The sequence below is a fragment of the Pelodiscus sinensis genome, chromosome 2 (genome assembly GCF_049634645.1).
Source record: "Pelodiscus sinensis isolate JC-2024 chromosome 2, ASM4963464v1, whole genome shotgun sequence".
Classification (NCBI taxonomy): domain Eukaryota; kingdom Metazoa; phylum Chordata; order Testudines; family Trionychidae; genus Pelodiscus; species Pelodiscus sinensis.
Window position 1 is genome coordinate 220,412,291 of NC_134712.1, and position 23,453 is coordinate 220,435,743.

General features: G+C 41.7%; 1 protein-coding gene across 1 annotated transcript in view; it reads left to right on the forward strand.

The window, feature by feature from the left end:
• Positions 1-23,453, forward strand: part of MALRD1 (MAM and LDL receptor class A domain containing 1) — a 439,697-nt gene that overhangs the window by 35,122 nt on the left and 381,122 nt on the right. The window contains exons 7-11 of the mRNA XM_075922485.1: positions 691-848; positions 8,467-8,559; positions 10,165-10,372; positions 16,646-16,792; positions 20,768-20,877. Coding sequence (XP_075778600.1) covers positions 691-848; positions 8,467-8,559; positions 10,165-10,372; positions 16,646-16,792; positions 20,768-20,877 — 716 coding nt within the window. The remainder of the gene's footprint in view (positions 1-690; positions 849-8,466; positions 8,560-10,164; positions 10,373-16,645; positions 16,793-20,767; positions 20,878-23,453) is intronic.

Genomic DNA, 23,453 nt, shown 5'->3' on the forward strand with positions numbered 1-23,453 from the left:
GATAAAGAACAGGTGTCTTGTCTTTTTATTTCTGATAGATTAAAAAGAGGACTATTGAGGACATAGGGATTCTTTTAGGCCTCTGTAGAAGCACTTTTATGAGGGGCAGTAGGTCACAAAAAGCCCAAATTGGTTTCCTGCTTCAGATGGAAAGACAGTGGGCTGCTGACACTTAGGTGCACGCATCCTGGCTCAGAGCTACAGACCCTTTTTAAGCTCCAAAGAGCTCTTGCACCTCTTGGTGTTTTCTGCAGGAGGGCAGAACTTTCCCCCCTTATTTAATTCTTTAGAGACTATAGCAGTATCAAGTTTACTGTAAAATATATATTTATTAGATATATGCTGGGAAGGAAGAAAGGCAAACTTCAGATAAAAGTAGCAATGATTAAGTATGGAATGATTGAAAATGTGAAACAGCTGAACAGCACATGGTCCATATTGTGGCTTGAGACTGCCATGGTCTGAAGTAACTGTTTTTAGGATAGCCTTAGGCTGATACCAGTATCTGAGTTCACGGGGGCAGTTCAAGTCATGTCATTTTGACAATTTTAGAAAAAGACAACTTGGTGGTGTTGAAACCATCAGTTGCCTTTGTGATGACTGAAATCCAGTATTCCTTGTTTTTAAGGACTGAGGGAAAGAGGTGTCTTGTGAAATAACACAATTTTTTTTCTTTTCTTTTTTTTTCAGGCTATTATGTGTGTATGGGAGTTAATGACAACACATTATTCCAAAGTGCTTATCTTAACAGCTCCATGTATCACTGCTTTGGCAAGAATTGCCATTTTCAATTTTATTACTCCATGGTAGATAGCAGTGTTCTCAAAGTGGTACTGTATACTAATAAGGTAAGGAGAAACTTTCATTCCTGATCAGACTATAAAGAAATGAGTGTCTTTCTCTTGCCAATCAAAGGGCATTATTTCACTAGGAGGATGGTGAAGTACTGGAATGGGTTACCCAGGGAGGTAGTGGAATCTCCATCCCTAGAGGTTTTTAAGTCTCAGATTGACAAAGTCCGGGCCGGGTTTATTTAGTTGGGGTTGGTCCTGCTTTGGGCAGGGGGCTGGACTTGATGACCCCCTGAGGTCTTTTCCAACCCTATGATTCTAACAGACTGGGGACAGCAGTAAATCACCATTAAACTTCATGGAGCTGCACTGACTTAAACCAGTGTGGGGCCTGGCCACATGACTTTTAACCTCTAGGATGAACTTTGACTCTTAGCCAGAGTTAAGTCTTTCTTGGATTCCCAGTCAGGGAGCAGATGACTACAACACCTGTGGTGCACTTTAAAATGATCCAGTGTGTGCTTTCCTTCGTGCTGGGTCCCTCCAGCATTGGTAGCTGGAGGCTCAGGCTGTGTCTGTCTCCAGTGCAGAGGCAGTAGAGAGCAAAGACCATTGCATCATATTTCCACATGTAGTTGGGAGCAATTCCTGCACCAACTGGTCACATTTTTTACTTTATTCTATGGTATGGTTGCCTTTTCCTTGTGATAAGAACTCACAACAGATAGTGCTGGATGATAAATTTAATGTCAACCTAAAGTATAAACACCAGCTCGGACTCCCAAACTATTCTATTTGACCCCACTTCATCTGTAATGTTCTGCTGTTGAGATGAAACTGAGAATCCCTAATAAATCTCCCCCTTGTATTCTTGTCCAAGGACTAGATGTTACTGTACAATTACTCACTACAGGCATGAACACTGCAGCTGGTCTTGGTAACTAATGATGGGACTAAGGAAATTAAATTTACATCTCACACAGCCCGTATCAATAAAGGAGGAGGAAAGCTTGGTCAAGTTTCATATGTAACAATTTCCCATTGGTGTGGTCTTGTGATCTGTGGGGCTGTTTTCATGCAGAGTGCAGCTGTGCCACTCTAGTGCTTTATTGGAGAGGCTTCTATGCCAATGTGAGAGCTTCTCCCCTCAGCATATTGAATCCACCACCACAAAAGGTGGTAGCTATTTTGATGGGAATGGCTTTCTGAGGGACATGGTGCTGACTACACAAAGTGAGGCAGTGTGATTGGTATAACGGCCGCTCAGGCTGTGGATTTTTCTCATCCTTTAGCAATGCAGCTTTATTAATATCTGTCTATAAGGGAGACCTTATGTATAATGATGAGTAGCAGGAACTCTTGAATGCTATTCCTAGCTCCCTCACAAACTCATTAAGTAGCCATGGGCAAGGCATTAGACTTATCCCTATTTTACAGATACTAATATTTATCTATCACATGGTGTTCTACATGGGAACTGAGGTGTAGGAGCATTCTAGACAAGAATTTAGGAAGATCCCTACTTGCTAACATTAGACACAGCCTGTGTGTTCCAATTTATTTTAATTTCAACAGTGTTCTATCTGCCTGCCATCCACAGAAATGAATCTGTTGACTTCAGCAGACCTTCATGTGTACTTAAAATTATGCAGAAGCTTAAATATTTTGCTTTAAGAGCTTGTTTTTTTTTTTTTTTTTTGTCCCTGCTTGTGGGGGAGAATAGGGTAAAAAGGACAAAAATGTCAGACTCCAGAGTGTGAAACTTAATCTAATTAATTGATAATAGACTCAGTGATATGCACATGCAAAGATACTTTATTGGCTGTCCCTATATCAACTTGACTTGACTGCCACAATTTATCTTTCCCTTTTGATATTCTAATTATTGCATTTTTTCTTAGTCAAAATGTACTTACTTTGTTAGGTTAGTTGGAACTGCTCAATCACACTGAAAGATTCTGAATAAAAGCTCCTTCAATACTGCAACATGCAAGCTTACTGCCTAATCTGTAAGGCAGGGGAAGCAATCTATACCCCGTGCTTATTCAGACACTAATACTATTTCTACAGCGAGGGGGAGGGGGTAACCTCAGGCCCGGGGGCCAAATGCTGCCCCCCCCTTACTTGCCTGGGTCCAGTCCCTGAGGGTCAGGGCCCTCCCTCTCCTCCACACTGTTGGGCTGGAGCACACAAAATCTCAATTGTTTGCAGCCCCCAACTGATTTTTCTGTGGGTCAGTAGGCCCTGGCCCAAAAAATGTTCCCCTCCCCCAGTCTACACTATGGCCTTAGACTGGCACAGCTGTCCTGATGCAGCTGCACTGCTGTAATATCTCCTGTGCAGCTGCTTTGTGCTGTCCCACCAGTCTAATAAGCCACCCCCAGTGAACAGCAGCAGTTATGTCGGCATGAGAGTGTCTCTCATGGACAGAGCGCTGTTTACACTGGCACTTCATTTGGTGAAACTGATGTCAGTTGAAATTTGTTTGTTTTTTCATACCACTGATCAACAAAAGTTTTGCTGACAAAAGTGCTGGAGTACAAAGAAAAATGAGCCACAGAAATTTCATGGAATTCGAATGGTTCCATGTGCAAAAGCCATCAAAGCTGTTGAACCACAGGGCAGTGTTCAAAGGGAAGTGAATTAGATGATCTCTAGCCAAATTACATTTTTTCTCTCCAGAATTGGGGGCAGAGAGTTATCTAAGGCTGGATGACTGGAAAAGAGGGAAAATGATGTTGCAAAAGCTCTTAGCTTGCCAAAAGAAAATAGCAATTTCAGCCCTGTATCATTTTTAATACAGACCATATTTAGACCTCAGATTGATCCTATCTGATGACTTGTAGGTGTCTTAGGAGGCTGGTTTCAGTCCAATTCTTAGAGGACAAGTGTATGCATCTTAAACACTACCATAATCCTCACTGGCCATCTCAGCAGAGGCCAAGGACTGAATGCACACTGAGACTTACTCTTATCCTACAGGTCCAGAAACCTATTCTCAGGGTGAAATACAGAAACTTATCTTGCTGTCAGTCAGATATTTAGAAGGTCAGAGAAAATCTAGTTTAACCTCCCTCCAATGTGCACAGCACCAAACTCAATGCATCCAGAGACAACACAGCGATAGTACTTGCACCTTATAGATTGTATTCCACCTTAAAGCACTTCAGAATCATTAAGGCTACATCTAGACTGCAAGCTTCTTTTAGAAGACGCTTCTCCGGAAGAGATCTTCTGGAAAAACTTTTTTTTTGAAAGAGAGTCTCTACACAGTAAAAGCACAACGAAAAAGCGATCTGCTTTTTCGAAAGATAGTGTCCAATCAATCTGGACACTATCTCACATTTCAGTTGTGATTACTGTGGATGGAGTGGTCACCAGGGGACCTGTACTTTTTCCTAGAGTCCTCTTCTTTCAAGAAAACCACTCTCTTCTGCGTCTTCTTTCTGAAAAAGCTTTTTTGGAAAAAGGCTTCTTCCTTGTATAAAGAGATTTACTACTGTAGGAAACACCCCTCCATTCTTTTGACTTTCTGTCTAAAGAACGCAATAGCAGTGTGGACATAAGTGTAGTTTTTCCAGAAAAACCCTGCAGTGTAGACATACCCTAATGTATCGTTGATTACATAAAATAGGTGAGCACCATTACCCTACTTTACAGATTCAGAAACTGAGGGTGTGTCTAGACTATAGGGTTTTGTCGACAAAAGTGGACTTTTGTCGACAAAACTAAACCTGCGTCAACACTACTGCTGAGTTCTGTAGACATAACGTCGACAGAACTCAGCAGTTTTGTCGACGCTGGTAAACCTCATTTTACGAGGAATAATGCCTTTTGTCGACAGAGTTCTGTCGACAGAAGGCGTTATTTCATCTAAGCTGTCCTTTGCGTCTACACTGCCATGTCGACAAAGCAGCTTGCTTTGTCGACAGAACTGGATGTAGTCTAGATGCTCTTTGTCGACAGAAGCTTTGTTGACAGTATCTGTCGACAAAATTTCTGTCGACAAAAGCCTATAGTCTAGACGTACCCTGAGGGATGTAGAGACAAAAGTCTCACTCCTACAAAGATTTACAAATAGGCTTATCTTGAGACATGGTGTCACATTGCTCTCAGTTGGACTAGTTGCTCTGCTGAAAGTTAAGTACTCACCTGGATTTTTGCAGAATTGGAGACGGACTTATTTAAGATCACGTAGAAAGTTTGTAGCAGAGTCAGAAAGTCCTGCCTCCAAATCATGTGCTTTCACTACAGAAGTTGTGTCTTCCAGAAGTAAAACTAGGACAAAGGGATTGAAGCCTTTTCCTTCTTGAAAATTAAAGGAACAGAGCAGTAATTGATGGTGCAGTGCGCAGTTGTGATAGGCTGAACACCAAAAGAGTGCTTTTTCTTGCAAGTTAATATTGTTTTCCCAGTAATCAGTCTGAGTGACTGAGCCCCCAGCTCAACAAAAGCAGTACTTGAAAAAGGCTTTTCATAAATATTTTAAAGGATTCATAGCTTTTTCCTACCGCAGAGAAGAGCCCTAGTGAAGAAGCAATAAAAACAGGCTAAATACACATTTTATTTTAGGAAAGGTTTGTTTTATTACATGGTCTACAAAACAAGTGGAGAAAAGGTTGTAAAAGATAACTTAATTGTTAACCTTTCATTAGGTTTGTATGTGAAGGCCTGACACAAATGCCATGAAGTATCTTTAAATATTCAATAACATTTACAAAAAACTCCCCTGCAGGCATAGTGAAAAGTGATCCTTTGTCAGCGTGGGGAGTCAAGAAGTATTTGTTCCACATTACTCACTGAAATGAAAGAAGCAGTGGGAAATAAGTGCAGTCACCCCAGCAGTGTTTGTGAAGGCACCAATGGAGAAATGTCAAAAAAATTAATATTTTATTTTTCTGGGGTGCAGAAGGCGATACTTAAGGGGAAAATAGTTCTGTGCCAACTGTAAGGATAGCCCAAATACACTGTTAGGAAAAAGAAAGCATCCCACAAGTCTTGTTCATGTCCATCTCAAAATATTACCATTGGAAGAAAGAAAAATGGACATTCACAGCCAGGTCCCAATGTGCCTACCTATTTAGTATTTACATGTTAACAATCTGTGCTTTAAGCAACAGTAATTTATTTTGCTCTCCATCCAGCCCTGAATCACTACAATAAATCCCATAGCTCTGTAGAACTATCTACAGGGGAGATTGGGGAAATGAACAAAAGAAAAGGAATGTGTTAGAAAGGAAGAAGGAGGAATCAGTCGTGGAACGAGGTGTACAGATAGTTCGGAATGGCTTGCTAGTCCGAACTATCTAGCCCGTGCCGTGTGTAGCCGCGCGGCACGGGGTTCGAACAAGCCGGCATTTAAAAATGGCGCCGGCCGGCTTATTCAAATCCCGGGCTTCATTTGCACGTTCGGTATGCATACATTACCCCGCTAGTTCGCACTAGCGGGGTAGTGTAGACATACCCTCACTGAAGTGTAGGAGCATAAGCTTTCGTGGGCAAAGACCCACTTCGTTAGATGCATGTGACGAAGTGGGTCTTTGCCCACGAAAGCTTATGCTCCTACACTTCAGTTAGTCTATAAGGTGCCACAGGACTCCTCGTCGCTTTTGAAATACCATGTTATTTTGAAATTTGGTGCTGTGTAGATGTGCCAAATTTCAAAATAGATTTGAAATAAGATACACAAATTGCATAACCAATTTGCATATCTTATTTTGATTTTAGGGTGCTGTATAGACACACCCTTTGTCATACAAGCATTTCCCTATGGGATCAGACCTTGTTATCCATTTAATTTAAAAAAATCCATTTTGTGTTTGGTGACAGGGAGAATAGAAGTTCCCAGATGACATTTCTTTACCATTCGTTATTTTATATCCTTTTATCATGCCTCAATTTACTCATTCTCTGTGAGGTAAACAATCCCCAATCTTTTCAGTCTCTCAAGTGAATTTTGACATGCTGGAATTATTCTTGCCATCTTTCTCTAAGCCCCCTCTGACTCCTCCATACCCTCCTTGAGATGGGGTGGCCAGTTCTGCACACCATATTCCAGGTGTAGCTACAGGATTGATATATATCATGGAATTATAATATTTTCCTTCAATGTTCTCCATCCTGTGTCGTCTTATCTTTCCTTGAACCTTTTTATGAAATTTGTCAAAGTTCAGATTATTTATTTAAACTGACCTTGGGGACTAGTTCTGGTTGTAACCAGAAGCAGAATAATCATGAAATTTTTCATAAAGATTATTCAATGAAAGGACTTTAGATTGTTCAGCTTATGTAATCTTCAGTGTAATTGTCCCTCATGTTATCCTTTGTGGAACTAAGGTCAAAGACAGAGGAAATGGGAAGCAGGGCTCATGCACATTGCTGGTGCTTGGGAGGGAATTTGTCATGACCATGAGGGATGGGCAGCAGCCTGGGGACTAAGGGGTTAACTGTACCTAGCCAGGTAGCAGTCAGCCAGTAGAAATGCAGATAGGGATTTCAAAAGGAGGAAATTTTGTTTTTTTCCTCCTTTGTCCCTGGGCAGTTGACTCTCCAGATACTGAGAGGGACAGACAAAATGTCTCTCTCCAAGAAAAGACTCTTCACTATCTGTAAGTAGGGTAAAGCTTAGATAAATCTGTTTTGTTGTTTTATGGTTTGGGAATGGGAATCTGATTTCTGTGCATTTAGAAATGGGGTTTCCTCTCTTTGGTAACTAAGTTTTGTTCCCCAATGGGAAAATTCCCCATGAGTTTATTAACTGGTGACTCTTATCATCTAGCCAATCCAACTATGCTTGTAACAGGAGTATTGTAGTAATAATAAAAGTTCTTTCTTTTTTATTAGCCTGGTATTGGTTAATGTTTGTGTCCTGGTTTTACTTTAGGGCTGAGATTTCCCCAGTGATCTCTTCCCTGGTTTTCTTACCATTACTGGGGTGGTGGCAGCAGATTTTTATCCCCAAAATCTAGCTTTTTAGGATTTTGGGGGGAAGTTTTATACCAAAGCCTGGAAAAATAAGGTTTTGGGGTACTTTTGCGAGCCTCCACTTCTGCATTCATCATGCAGAATCAGCCTTGGCAGACTTTCTCAGCACCGCTGCCCAAACTCCATTTTTTCTATGGAAAGGAAATGACTTCAATTGATCAGGCACTTTTGAGACGCTCTAGATTCAGTTATAAGTATTAAGGCTAAATCTACTGGTGGTGCATTTTATTTTGCATAATAATAATAATAATAATTAATAAACCAATATCCCCAGATGCATAAGGGCCCTGTTATCCTCTCATTAATATCTGTGGGAGATTTGCCTTTGATTTAAATGAGTCCACAATACTTATTAGAAACGTTTCACTACATTCAAGCTAAGTTCAGCAGAAATGGAAGTAATTTGCGTCGCAATTAATTTTACTGCTACCAAGTTATCTGCTGATTAATTAAGCAATTAAATTGTTTAATCACTGTAAATGTCTCTTACTCCCATCTCTCCCCTGGAGTCCATGCTGGATGAGTAATGTAAAGATTACAAATAAATGCTTGTAGTCATGTTTCCTCATGGAAAGTGACAGGACAGACAGGAAGTTCTGTTGGTAGTTTGAAAGATCAAGGGCAAAAAAAATCAGGTAATAAATAGGGAGATAAACTTTTTCTTTGTAAATTCATATTCTACATCTGACAGGAGGAACAAGTGCTCTGGAAATCCAATACATCGACTAACAATGAATGGATCAAAGCAGATGTGCAGGTACCAGCAAGTCTGAAAAAATTAAAGGTATGAATAAAAAAGGCAAGCACTTGTGTTTTGAAAGCACATGGGTTTTTAAATTGTTTTAAAGCTGCATTTTCCAGTATTTAGTTCTTAAAGTCTCCAGTAAATTATTAGATTTCTCTTCTAATTTCATTTTAGTAGTATTGTATTTGTGCTGGTGTTTTATATGTAAGGTGCATGCAAACCACACCATTATTTAAAGCTTCTGAGGAAAGACGGACTTGATTTGGATCATTACGTTTACTGATAGGTATCTAAAAAATCAGTTTCTTAATCTTCAGGTGTACAGGTTAGACCTTCCTGGTCTAGCACCCATGGGATCTGAACGGTCCTGAATGAGGGCCTTTGCCGGATCAGGGAAGGTCATTTCTGTGCCTCTGTACTGCTGGATGGTAGCAGGGCTCTCAGACTCCTGGTTGTGCTGCTGAGTCACTCTGTTGCTTGCTCTTGACTTCATCACTGGGCAATTCTGCTGTCTCCTATTCTTTCTGGGCACTTTTGCTGCTGGGTAGTAGTTTTGCTGCCAGGCGGCAGCCCGCAACTGGGCCCCAACCATGCTACAGGGCTCCCAACCACCAGCCCTCACAGGACTCACTGGTCCTGAACATACATGGTCCTTCTGGACTAGGAATGTTGCTGATTAAGAGAGGTTCAGCCTGTACTAGAATGAATTAATTTCAGTGAATGAGCAAACCACAACAAATGCTTTAGATTGCATGTACAACCTTAATTCACCTTATTTACGCATGTGCATTAACATAGGCACAGACTCCATGGGTGTGCCAGCCCTGCAGCACCCATGAAAAAATTAGGTGGTCCTTAGCACCCACTGGTAGCCAAGTTCACTCCAGTGCCTCAGCCCACTGGTAGCCCCACTGATACATTCCTCCTCCCATCCCTTTCTGGGAAGGAAGGAAAGGATTGTCGATGGTGCATGCTGGCAGAAGGGATCAGGAAGAGGTGAGGTGGGAGTGGAGTAAGGGCAGAAGGAAGCGGGGCATTGGATGGAGGGGTGGAATGGGGTTAGGGGTAGAAAGAGGTGAGGCAGGGGTGGGAGCTGGGGAGAAGAGGTGGACTCTGGATGGGAACTGAGGCAGAGCAGCAGTTGACTTCCTTTCTATGTGGGGGATACTCAACACCCTACTGCATTATAAAACAGTCTTTAATTTCATGGTAATTTACAATTTTTTCAGCCTAGTCCTGTACTTGAGGAGTAACTGATGAAAGCCTTGGATTCCTATCTTCTGTGTTGATCTGGCACTAGGAGAGGAGCAGGAGAGACATTTCACAGCTCTTTGCTAGCCATGACTCTGGAATGCTCAATCCAGTCCCAGATCCTGTAGGGGAGTGTGTTCACCTGCAGCCTCTTCTTTCCCTGTCCTCCCCAGCCTGTCTGTATCCCATTCTGTTCTTATCTCCCACCCCAAACTCCTGGCATGGGAAATTTCAGTCCAAACAGTTTGGCAAAGTGATAAGCAGTCTCATAAAGGATAAAGTGACCTGTCCCATCGATAATAAATCTTTTCACATTTTGTGAAAAAAATCCCTGTTTTCTTCTGCCCCTGCATATATTTGCACAGATATTTTAAAGAATAACAATTCTCACAGCTTGTGTTTGAAGGAGCTATTCAGAGCAGGACAGGGCTTATCTGCCTGGATAACCTCCAGTTCTCAGGCTGGGCAGCATCAGAATCAACAAGGCTCTGCTCCCCAGAGGAGTTCTCCTGTGCCAATGGCCAGTGTGTTGCCAGTGGATCAGGCTGTGATTACCAGCTGGACTGTTCAGATGGAAGTGACGAAGATCCAACAGCTTGTTGTAAGTGAATTAAACTGTTTTATAAAACGATGATGCTAAAATGCTCTGTGGTATAAAAGGATAATGTTTGTATCCTAACCAGAAAAGAACTAGATAGAAAATGGGTTATAATAGTGCCTTGTTTATATAGCAGCTTTCATGTAGAAAGTCTGGGGCTTAGTGTGATTTACAACCTCATGTAAAAATTTTTATAACTGATCACACCATCTTTCTTTCCACTCCTTTCTACTCCTGTCTATATAGGCCTCAGCAGCAAGACTCAGATCCTTATAATAAATCCTAAGTAGTTTGGAGGTGATTTGTATGACGCTTGTGTTTCAGACTTATCCCTAATTATATATTTTTTTAAAATCTGGGTTCAGATTTTGCTATTTGAATTTTTCTCTAATTTAATCAGTCTGTGACTGAATGAGAGTGTGTGCGTATAATGTGGCACTATAATATTTTCAGGACCCTTTCCTTAGAAACTGCCATTAATAATTGTTTCAATTTAGTAGCTGTATCTTAGCCATGACATTTTAAATTGAAGCTTACTTTGCTTAGCACTGGAAAGTAATTATATTTAATAGATGATACTCATATTTATGAGCCTGCCATGGTTTAAAGCTGCATATAGAAGTAATTTTAATGGACACTCTGGCTTCTAAATGAAGATTATATGGCAAACTTCTGTGGTTATTGGCTATGTTTCCGAATTTCCAAATACTTGAATTTAAAAAAATGCAGATGCCAGATAAGATAAATAAAGTTTCTGTGAACCTACAAGTGTAGCCACCTAAATTAGGTTGGATTGAGACTGTGGTCAATAACATTTGCAGTGAAAAGTCTTTGAAAACAATTAAAAATTGTTGATTTTTCCCTTCTTACCTGCTTTGTAATCTGAATGGTTATCTTATTTTGATCATTTAAACAACCATGTAAATAAGGAAAATCATGTTGTTTTAGCTCCAATTTAGAACCCAAGCTAATGCTTATATCTTTTGCCACTTCTCTATTTCAATCTTTACTGGCTCACTTGTATGTTGTTTCTGGCTTGATCCTGCTCCACTCAGTTCAGTGGAATTTATTTCCATGCCTTCATTAAGAGTGGGAAAGGGCCCAATGCAATGTGTTCTATACATTTTGTATTCCTCCAGCCTTTAAGAATCCATTTTTAATTAGATAGAAACTTAGTGATAGCAAGTTGTTAGCTCATGTAACGTAACTATACACGAGAATGGTGGTCTGATTATTTCTTGGAATCCACTACAAATGATTTTGAGGCAAAAAATGTTCATGAATGTGAGGACTAGTTTTTAAGAGTATGTATTATATAAATGAAAAAAGAAAGGTAAGGCCACAATGACATATAGTTAATGGTTTTCCTGTCATTGTATTTCATAAGCACCATTCACAGCTCCTTCTGATTCTTTTCTGCCTTTTTTTCTCTCTCACACACAGCAAACAGGCAAGTTAGATGCATTATTTACTCTGGTAAAGAACCTGTATTTTTTTAACAAAAGAAAACTGACTCAAATATCATTTTTCCTAGTTAAGAAATAGAACTAATGTACTTACTCAGAATGCAACAGTTTTTTATCCATGAACTCACTATGGGGGAATTCTCTCTTTTCACACTGATGTGGCAAGCCTGAAATACAGCAAGGCTATGTCTAGACTGCAAGCCTCTTTCGAAAGAGCAAGCCGCTTTTTCGAAAGAAAGCACCCAGTGAGTCTGGATGCTCTCTTTCGAAGAAGCCCTATTTACATTCAAGACCGCCTTCTTTCGAAAGAAGCACTTTCGAAAGAAGGCGTTCTTCCTCGTGAAATGAGGTTTACCGCCGTCGAAAGAAAAGCCGCGTTCTTTCGATTTAATTTCGAAAGAACGCGGCTGCAGTCTAGACGCAGGTGAAGTTTTTTCGGAAAAAGGCTACTTTTCCCGAAAAAACCCCTGAGTCTGGACACAGCCCAAGAGAGGCTACAGAAAGGCCAGCAGGATGCCTCAATATATCTTGCAGACCATGGAGATGTGTTCTGCAGCAGTATTTGGGGGAAGGTGGGAGAAAGAGGGCACTGCAGAAGGGCTGACACAAGGCTAGCTGCATTCAAAACTTGCTTTGATTCATTGGCAGAAGCTCTGCCCAAGCACCTAAAACACTTTAAAAAACAATGGTCCTGTAGCACCTTAGACTAACTAAAATATGTTGATATCTGAAGAAGTGGGTTGTGCCCATGAAAGCTCATGATATTATCTATATAGTTTTGGTTAGTCTCCATGGTGCTACAGGACCATTGTTGTTACCAAAGCATCTGTTTCCTACAGCTGGAGAGGCGTCCTCCTTTGTCCTATGTAGATTGCGTACAAAAAAGCCTCAGGCATCACAATGATTTCACCACATTGTTGTACTGACATGATTCTAGCTATATTTAAGGAGGGGAAAACCACCACACTGAGTTCAGTTTGAGATACATGGATTATGTGCTCCCTATTGATGGGTCACATCAAAAGTGTATCATCTTGTGAGACTGCTCTCCTAAAATTTGAGCCAGTAGCATATGACTCCTACAGCAGGTACATGCTGCTCCTAAGTGAGACAATGCTGTGTGGGACGGAAGGAGAAAGGGAACAAATCTTCACAAATAATGATGTTTAAGATTAGATCATGTGAAGTATCTTTATGAGGCTGGATATCTCATGAATCTAACTTCAGTGAACATAAGGATTCCACTAATTCCATTGTTAGAACGATTTCATTGGTCGTTCTCTTCTTGGAAATCCGTCCTTCAGTTTCCATGCTCTTTAACAACAACAAACAATGACTAAAAAAAAAGTCTAATGCATAAAAGGTCTATCCCTCTGTCCCCAAATATGCACATTTTAAATGTAAACTAACTCTTTATGCTTGTCCCTCCTTTGATTGGAGAGGTGTTAATTTGCCACTTTACCATGCGTCCCTTCAAATATTTAACTACTGATGCTAAACAATTTGTTTTACCTTGTACTTAGCTGTGATGCTCTGAGTACCTTTCCCAGACCTGAAGAAGAGCCCTTTGTAAGCTAAACATCTTATCTCCAGGCTTGTCTACACAGTTTTAGACAAAATACTACTACTAGTGACAGAAGAGCTTGTCTTTTTGGCATGGTTAATCTACCTGAGTATGTCTACACTACCACCCTAGTTCGAACTAGGGTGGTTAATGTAGTCAATCGAAGTTGCAAATGAAGCCCGGGATTTAAATATCCCGGGCTTCATTTGCATCTTGCCGGGCGCCGCCATTTTTAAATCCCCAGTAGTTCGGACTCCATGCCCGCGGCTACACGCGGCACGGAGTAGGTAGTTCGAATTAGGCTTTCTAATTCGAACTACCGTTACACCTCGTTCCACGGCTCTCCTATTCATATAGCTCCTAACCTCCAGACGAGATTGGTATAACTATGTGAATTTTTCACAGCTCCTCTGAGTAATGTAGTTATGCCAATGTAAATTTGTAGTTAACCTGGCTTCTTTTGCCAAGAGAAATTGATCCTCAAAAATGTATCACCTCTCTCACCTGGTCTCTCCATTTTCCAAGTAGTTATAAAAATGACCTCCTCTGTGTTTTGAATTAATTATATTTTTACATGAAGCAAATTGAAAGAGCCAGACGAATACCTAGAAACCATCTACTTCAAGACAGACCCAAGAAAACCAACAATAGAACACCACTTGTCATCACCTACAGCCTCCAACTTAAACCTGTCCAACACATTATCAATAAACTACAGCCTATACTGGAACAGGATACTAAACTCCAGAGGCTCTGGAAGACAGACCCATAGTCTCCTATAGACAACCACCTAACCTCAAGATGATTCTTACCAACAACCACAGGACATACCACACTAATACCAACCCTGGTACCTTCCCTTGCAACAAACCCCGTTGCCAGCTTTGTCCACATATTCACTCTGTTGATACCATTATTGGACCTAACTAAGTGAGTTATAAGATCTAGAATACATATTCCTGCACATCCAGAAATATAATTTATGCTATCATGTGCCGAAAGTGTCCGTCTGCTTTGTACATTGGACAAACGTCTCAGACACTTTGCCAAAGGATCAATGTCCACAAAACAGATATTAGACAGGATCAGAAAGAAAAAACAGTTTGCCATTTCAACCAGAAAGGACACTGTCTCAATGACTTAATTACCTGCATCCTGCTTCAGAAGCCTTTTAAATCTGCACTTGAAAGAGAATCCTCTGAACTGTCATTCATGCTAAAATTTGACACTCTGTGTGTGGGTCTCAACAAAGACTCTGGCTATCTTACCCATTACAAAGATAGCTTCCCCAATTATCACCTCTAATACCATTAGCTCACAGATATTTACCTTTCCCCACCTCTAATACAATTAGCTCACAGACATTTACCTCTTCCCCCCCCCCTCCCGCCCGCATTCCCCTTCTGTTCTGAATTTTGATTTGTCCTTTTCATGTGTGTTCATTTTTTAAATTGTATCCTTTGGTATATATGGTTGTGACTATTTTCTTCCACTATTTGATCTGAGGAAGAGGGTCTGGCCCACGAAAGCTCATCATCTAATAAACCATCTTGTTAGTCTTTAAAGTGCTACATAGTCCTGTATTTTGTTTCAGCTACACCAGACTAACACAGCTACATTTATATCATTATTTTGAAAGGGATTTTTTGTTAGTACCGTGTAGCCCATACACTATGAAATTGTCCACAGTGCATGGCGTGATGGTCACTAAATTATCATGCAGACCATGTTCCCACACTAAATTTCTGTAATGTGCTTTGAGCTGTTGCCATAAGCAGTTGGTCCCAGTGCACTATGGAACTCTAAGTGTGTGCTAGTAGTGGCCACATGACCAATTATTGTGTGGCAAACTAATGTGCTATAGATTTAAACCCCAGCTTGCTGTGCCCTAGCTGACTGTGTAGACAAGTCCTCAGTTTCTCATGCACAAGACAGGTTGTAGAAGAGGCAGAAGAAATAGATATTTAAGTGAAGCAAATCTAAATGCATTTATTTTTTTTCAAACTGCCTACATCAAATGATGGCCTAAGTAAGCATAATGCCTAGGGGTCTAGGTATTTAATTAGTACTCAGCAAAATAGCTTAAACTGGATTACCATTTGCATATCTTACTTGTGTATTAACAATTGAAGTCTAATTAGCAAGAGACCTTGTCAAATGCCTAAGTGTTTCTTAATTAGATAAATTTAATACTGTAGTATAAATACATGTTTAATATACTATAGCAAATGGGGACCAGTGTGTTATACCAAAATTAAATGTGCATTGTAGATCTAATTCAGTGGTGCTGATTTTAGTGTTGTGTTTTGTGTTAAAGACTTATTAGTAATTGGAAGGGCCTTTTTCTGTGTGGTGTGAGGAATTTTAGTGCTGAGCTATTTGAGCAGAGCTGTATTCTGTGAAAGGCAAAACACAAAAAAATGTAATCTGGAATGATAGTTTCATGATGTAACAAATGCTTTTGGATCTTTCTCACAACTATATAGAATCCCTAAAGAACTTTCTACAACTGTGATAAATGTTCTAAAGGGTTTAGAAAGGTGTAATATATTTCCAGGTTATTGGTCTGCACTTGAGAAGAATATGTTGATAATTTATTATGCTAATAAATTATTTAATTTGGCTATGATTCTGGAGATACTGCCTTCTTTGAGTTAAGTAGAAAATAGAGGGAGTGCAATGTTTTTATATAACCAATGTTGGTATGATCTGCAGCCATTCAAATAACTTGATTGTAGTTTAATTACCTTGTATGTTTTTGGTAAAAAAAAAAATCCAACGTTTTTAAGTGAAAGAAGCCTAAATCCTATTTTTAAAATGACTTAAGCACTTCGGCCTTTAATCCCCATTGACTTTCAATTACTCTAAATCATTTAGGCCCTTGAAATTTTTACCATACATTCTTAAAGAGCTTTCTCCTGTAAAAAGTTTTCCTAATTTCAAGAAATATTTGTAACTATTTGCCAAACCATTTGACGGAACGCCATTAAGATTTCATCATTAAAATCAAGAACTTCTTAATTAATACTAGTTTTTCTTAAAATTACGTGTATCTTAACTGAGGCTGGACAAACCTGGTTAGTATGCTACATACCCTTCTAGAACATTGGTTATCACCTTTTGCCAGGAAAGTGATTCAGACTGCATACGAAACAAAGCAGACTAGTTTACACATGAGGTGAATGATGGGCATTTCCAATATAAAACTGTTATATATGACTTTCCTTATTCTCCTGCTCATGATAGCAAATTCCACTTCATGTGACTTTGAGTCTGATTTTTGTGGATGGAAGCCATTAAACACAGAAGATGTTAAATGGAGTATAGTAAAAGGAAAGACTTCCAATGACACAGCACTTCCTAACAAAGATCATACAACGCATAGTGAACATGGTAAGTCTCTCTCACATAGTTTCCCTTCTAAAAGTGAATTTTAATGCTCATGAAGGATGCCTGACTGACAACACTGGAATCTAAAAACATTGTAGTATATGTAATATGGATAGTATCAATACAAGTTTATTCCCTCTGTCCACCTAATGTTGCTCAATTATGCAGTTTCTGAAAAGTTCCCAGAGAAATCACTGGATTATAGTTTCTATGCCAATACCATGATTACTTTATTGGAGATAGGCAATGGGATGCTAATTAATGCTGGTAGTAATGTTGGTTTTGATATCTTGAGCTCCTGCACACTGACAAGCAGAGTTTCTTTCACATACACAGTAAACAACATTATGTCCAGTATTTAGAGAGCCTATTCTTTTAGTTATTGCTTAAGAAAATTTTCCACTGAAGCCAGGTCTGAATCCCAAGAAAATAATTTAAACAGTGTTATTTTTCTACACTGATGACTTTTGCTTGGGACAGGCAGACTGTGTGCAGAATAGTTGCTTTACCTGAGTCAGTAGCTATCTCATTGCTTTTGTGCAGTGAGGTCAGCAGAGGAATTTAAATAAAGAGGGCCCATTTGTGTTCTTTTGCAAAAGGACAATGCATTTGCAAAGCAATGTACAATTCTGAAAATGTCTTCATAGAATCATAGAATCCTAGGACTGGAAGGGACCTCGTCTTACATGATAACGTACACTATCAAGCTTTCTATGATTGTAGCATTATCAAAATGTAGAATTTATCATGCACCATCCAGAGGAGATTAGACTAATCTAAAGCTTGACCACCTTTAAGGCATGCTCCAAGCCCAATTTCAGATAAAGCTTTTCCAGTACTATTGAAATGAGTTTTTTTTAAAGCAGACACATATTACTTGCAAAAACATTAAACTAATGTTAATGTTGCAAAAGTCAACTAATTAGGAAATGACAGAATGTAGGTTGCTTGTGCCACCTTAATAGGGTTCCCTTATGTGTATGCATTGTGATGCTGTCTTTAATTATGTGATCCACACTGTCTTTCCATAGGATCCATGCCTCTAAGTGCACAGGATGGATAATGCTTACATAATGAGCAGCTCTTCAAAATTTCATTTTTATTCCAAACATTCAATATGTAGCCCAACCCACTTCTGTATTTTCTGCAATCCATTCTAACTCTGAAGAATTTAGAGGCAGAACATAGAACTTGCAGTTCAAGGAAAAGATGCTAAGGAGGTTTAAGCCACCTTTATGCACTTCTAATTCTGGGGAGGCGGGGGGGGACGGACTGGTGGAATCCCAGGTATAACTTAGGGCTTGTCTACTTGGCCACTTTACTACACTGCAACTTTCTTGCTCAGGGGTGTGAACCCCCCGCCCCTCAGTACTGTAAAGCGCCAGTGTAAACAGACTCAAAGTGCTAGGAACAGTGCTTTCAGTGTTGTTAGCTACTCCCCTTATGGAAATGGTTTACTTACGTACAGGAGAGCACTCTGCCAGCTCTGGTGCCGTGACCATACTGCCACGTTAAAGTGCTGCTACAACTGTGCTTTATAGGAAAAGCCTTGGCAAGCGTTGGGAGCCTGAGTAAGTTACAGAATGGGGATGTTAAATACTGGTTAATTAAATAATCGAATAACCTCATGAAATTTTATTGGTTAGTTGACTATTTTATAGTCTCTGGGGGTGGGGCTGGCAGCCACTGTATCAGAGGCAGCAGCACAGGGTGGTGTCAGGTGGGAGCTGGTGCGGACAGGGAGCCTGTCACCCTGTGCTGCTGCTTCTGAGAGAGAGTCAGCAGCAGTCCCTGTCTAGAGGGGATCTGAGCTTCTGAACCCAGCATGAGCTGGAACTGAGCCAGGCTGCCTGCCCATCTGGCTCTTAATACACTTGAAATGCAGAGCTGAAATGGGGATAGGTTTTGGACCCAGCATGAGCCAGGCTGCCTGCCCACCCAGCTGCTAATACACTTGAAATACAGAGCCACAGCAAGGGTAGGTCCTAGAACTGTTGCAAGCCAGGACTGAGCCAGGCTGCTGGCCAGGCTGCTAAAAATTTACTGGCAGGGAGAGGGGGAGAGGGAAATGCATGTAGTCTATAGCATTAACCTATAAGCTTTTGCTTATTGGTTAATTTGTTAGTCTACTACACTATTACACCCCTATTACAGAAGCCTTCACAGGCTTCTGTTATGAGCTGCAGAGATTCCCATAATTCCTGCCATGCTGTTGCCTCACCTCAACATATCCCTTCTGACCTCAGCCACAAGCAGATACTCCTTATGGTTGTCCATCACCATGCCTGCACAGAGTATTCTGCTTCCATAGGATTTTGGGGTCCCTTTATGCTACTCTGGCCTAAAACACTGTAAAGGGGATGGAGTGAGAATCTCACTGGTAGTTCTCCATTCTTCTCCAGGCAGCAGGATAGATGCTTTCCTGATAAATGCCAAATTCTGTCAGCATTTACCAGGATGTAAGGAGCCTGTAGTTGCTTCAGGATATTACGGACACAGTGAGTTATGCTGGTTCAGGATAGGTGTGTCCTCCACAATCTATACTGCCAGGGCTACTCTGGAGCCTCAGCTAATGTCTGAAGCTATGTCCCATGAAAAAATGATCTGCTTATGAGTGAAGATGTCTTTTCTGATGTTATGGAGAGTAGCAGGCTTTGTTCTGGAAGGTGCGCCTGGCACCTTTGTGTACCAATGTGGGTTAATCATTGTATATCACTGTAGATCATTGTGTACGTCATTCTTTACTTAGGCCTGGATCCAGCTCTCTGCTCCATTCCCATGCATCTCTGGGAAAATGGTTAATGCTCATTATTGTGCCAGTACAGTAACGGATTTTCCAAGACACAAGGCGATGAGTGTAATATCAGTGGGCAAGAATGAGCCCTTGGTGTTACTTTGCATAGACTTTCATGGAAAACTTTTCAGTATTCAATGAAGGCAGCATTGATGGCTTCTAAAATGTGCAGCTTTAGGGGCCCTTGAAGATGTTTATCCTTTCCTACTTTTGTCTTGAGCACATCTGCTGTTGTTCCAGTCCAAAGGCAGTTAGTTTGCCAGAATTCAGATTAGATCTTTAATTAAGCTTTCATCCCCACTAGCACAGACAACAATGTGAAGTCTGCAAGACCCTAGGAGAAAATATAGCTTATTTCATTGGATTGCAACATTGTTAACATGCCTAAACTCTGCTAGGTTGCCGTGGGAATTTGTTAAGGATAAGCTGAAAGCTATACCTAATCCGAGTTTCATTGAATTTTGATTCTAAACACTATTTACACCACTATTAAAACCAATTAAAATGTGCCTTTTGGAGCTCCCAGCTGAGGTCTGTATTTTTTTTTAATCTCTCAGGCTTTCAGTGCTCCTAGTGGTGCACCTTTCCTGCACTCTGAAACTTGGACCCATTCTGGAAGTAGGATGTGGAGGAGTGGGATAGCTGGGCAGCTGTACTGTTTGATAGAGAGGGGTCTGTTTTCCATCTGAGGAGGGCAAGTGCAAGAAGCACAGCCCTGGGGAAGCTCTGGACCTCAGCATGTGAGCTATCTTTGCCGGTGTCCAATGTGTGTATGCACAGCCATGGCCTCCGAGCACTTGCAGGCACAGTAAGGGGGAGACTTAGCCTTGATTCCAAACAGCCCAGTCACATTCCCTTTAGAGTGTCGATTGCTGCTGAAGTCACTATTTTTTTTCTTATGCCACATGTCTCCTGTCCTTGTATTTGGGGCTTTCCACATGGGAGCACTGGAGGAGAAAGGTTCCTATTTCCTCACTCATCCATTCAGACCTATCCAGAGGCAACCAAAGTCTGTTCCAGTCTGTTCCTAGTGCTCTGATTAATGGGAGACAGTGCTACTGCACTTGTTAGGGTAAATGAAGATGCTTACTGTGCATCACTAAGTAAAGGCTAGTTCTCTCAGACAAGTGTTCATCTTTGGGGGCCAGGATGCTTCTAACATTTCACTGATTTTTATTTTTCAGGGTCATTCATTTATTTTGGACGTTCTCAACAGGCAAACACAAAACCTGTCACGTCGCATCTCCGGAGCCCTGTCCTTACTAAACTGTCGTTTGACTCTGCCCATTGTCAGGTAGCTATTTGATACTAATTGTGATGACGTAGGGTGCGTCTATACTGTACCCATAGCTTATTTTGAGTTAATTTTGAAATAGCTTATTTCTAAATTTGGCGCTCTTTACATAGCCAATTTGGTGCTGTCCATGCCTTAATCCTCATGGAATGATGTTTACAGAGACAACAGAATAGGGCACCTGTTATTTCTAAAGCTATTTCAAAATAAAGGGTAAAGTGTCAAGATGCAGAAAATGCTATTTTGGGATACTGGAAGTATCCCGACAAGCCCTTAATGTCTTCATGTGGTGAGTGGTGGTGTACAGTTGCTGTGGTTGAAAAATTGGCTGCATTCCATTAGTGGGGCAAGTGATCAGATTGATTCTTTATTCTAGCTATGATTAATTTATCAGCAAGTGGTAGCTGGGTAATGCCTAAGGGTTAAAGGTGTCTTCTTTTCCCTAGAGTCTGGGAGCTGACTATTCTCCAGTCTAGCTTAGAGAAGCCTCAGGTCTGTTCTACTTTTACACTACTGCTACCCCCTTAGAAACCATGGACAGCCAAGAATATCCCTATGCATTCCCTCTGGCATTACCTCAGCACACCACCTACATCAAGGATCGGAATAGAATCTTACTGCCATTTCTGCACCATCCAAGAAATCTCCTTACAAATGACAACTCCATTGTGGGAGTTCCATCATTATCTGTATAAATGTTTCAATACTTTGTGAATCATAGGGTATGTCTACACTACAGCGCTAATTCGAACGAACTTAGTTCGAATCAGTTAATTCGAACTAAGCTAATTCAAAATAGTTTGAATTAGCGTTTTGCTAATTCGAACTAGCATGTCCACACAGAGTGGACCCTGAACCGGGGTTAAGGATGGCTGGAAGCAGTGCCGGCAGGGCATCAGATGAGGACTTAGAGCGTGGAGCTGCTGTCTCAGGCTAGCCAAGGGCTGTACTTGAAGGGACCCAACCCCCACCCTGGACAGACAGTTCTCAGGGGTGCCCCGCTTGCAAAGAAGTCCTGGCTTGGATTGCCCGGAGTACCCACACTGGGCACATCACAGCACTCGGCCATCAGACCGGCTGCACTTGCCGCAGGCTGCCATGTGGAGAGAGGGAGTAATTGGGGGGCTGCAGGAGAGGTTCCACCCCCCAGAAACCCACAGAGCCAGCCCAGTCCTCCCTATCGGGGGCTCGTACCCCATTCCTCCCTCACCTCCTTCCACTTACCCCTCCCTAGCCCCCCTTCCTGATGTACAAAATAAAGGACAATTGTGTTCAAAAATAAAATATCTCTTAATTGAGCAAAACTGGAGGAGACTGGGAAAAGGAGGTGGGAGAGGGGAAGAGAGAGGGTGGGAGAGGGGAGGGCAACTACAATGATGAGGGGTTTGGAACAGGTCCCATATGAAGAGAGGCTAAAGAGACTGGGACTTTTCAGCTTAGAAAAGAGGAGATGGAGGGGTGGATATGATAGAGGTCTATAAAAGCATGAGTGGGGTGGAGAGGGTGCATACAGAAAAGTTCTTCAGTAGTTCCCATAATAGAAGGACTAGAGGACACCAAAGGAAAGGAATGGGTAGCAGGCTTCAAACTAATAACAGAAAGTTCTTCTTCACAAAGCAAAGAGTCAACCTGTGGAACTCCTTGCTGCAGGAGGCTGTGAAGGCTAGAACTAGAACAGAGTTTAAAGAGAAGTGAGATCAATTCTTGGAGGTTGGGTCCATGGAGTGGTATTAGCCAGGGGTAGGAGGGTGTCCCTGCCCGAAGTTTTGTGGAAGGCTGGAGTGGGATAGCACAAGACAAATGGCTTGGTCACTGTCTTTGGTCCATCCCCTCCAGGATCCCTAGGGTTGGCCGCTGTCAGCAGACAGGCTACTGGTCTAGATGGACCTTTGGTTTGACCAAGTACGGCCATTCTAAGCTCAGGGCTCAGGGTCGGGGGTCTCAGTGGACCATCTTGATTTTCATGCAAACCTGCTCCTGGGTGGCCAGGCTGGCAGCTCTCCTGCCCTAGACGGCCGCTTTCCTGTGCCTAGTGTGGAGGTCATGGATGAGGTCCATGATGTCTGCACTGGACCAGGCGGGTGCCCGCCTCTTGTGGTCCTGGGCAAGCTCCCAGGAGCCGCCAGCCTGGTCCCGGGAGGGCTGGGGGGCATCGGGTGGCTGGCTCGAGCCGTGCCAGGTACAGGGTCTGCTGGCTGGGTGCTGGCAGGCTTGCACCTGGCATGGGCATCGTAGCCAGCCCGTGCCCCTTTAAGGGGTCCGGGGCCGGGAGGGGGACAATAGAGTTTCCCTGGTGTTGGCCAGAGTGGCCACCAGGGAAAGCTGGGGAAGGCTAGCCTCCCACTAGTTCGAATTAAGGGGCTACACACCCCTTAATTTGAACTAGGAAGTTCGAACTAGGCTTAGTCCTCATGGAATGAGGTTTACCTAGTTCGAACTAAGCGCTCCGCTAGTTCGAATTAAGTTCGAACTAGCGGAGCGCTAGTGTAGCACCTATCAAAGTTAATTCGCACTAACGTCTGTTAGTTCGAATTAACTTTGTAGTGTAGACATACCCATACTGACTGGGCAGTGTT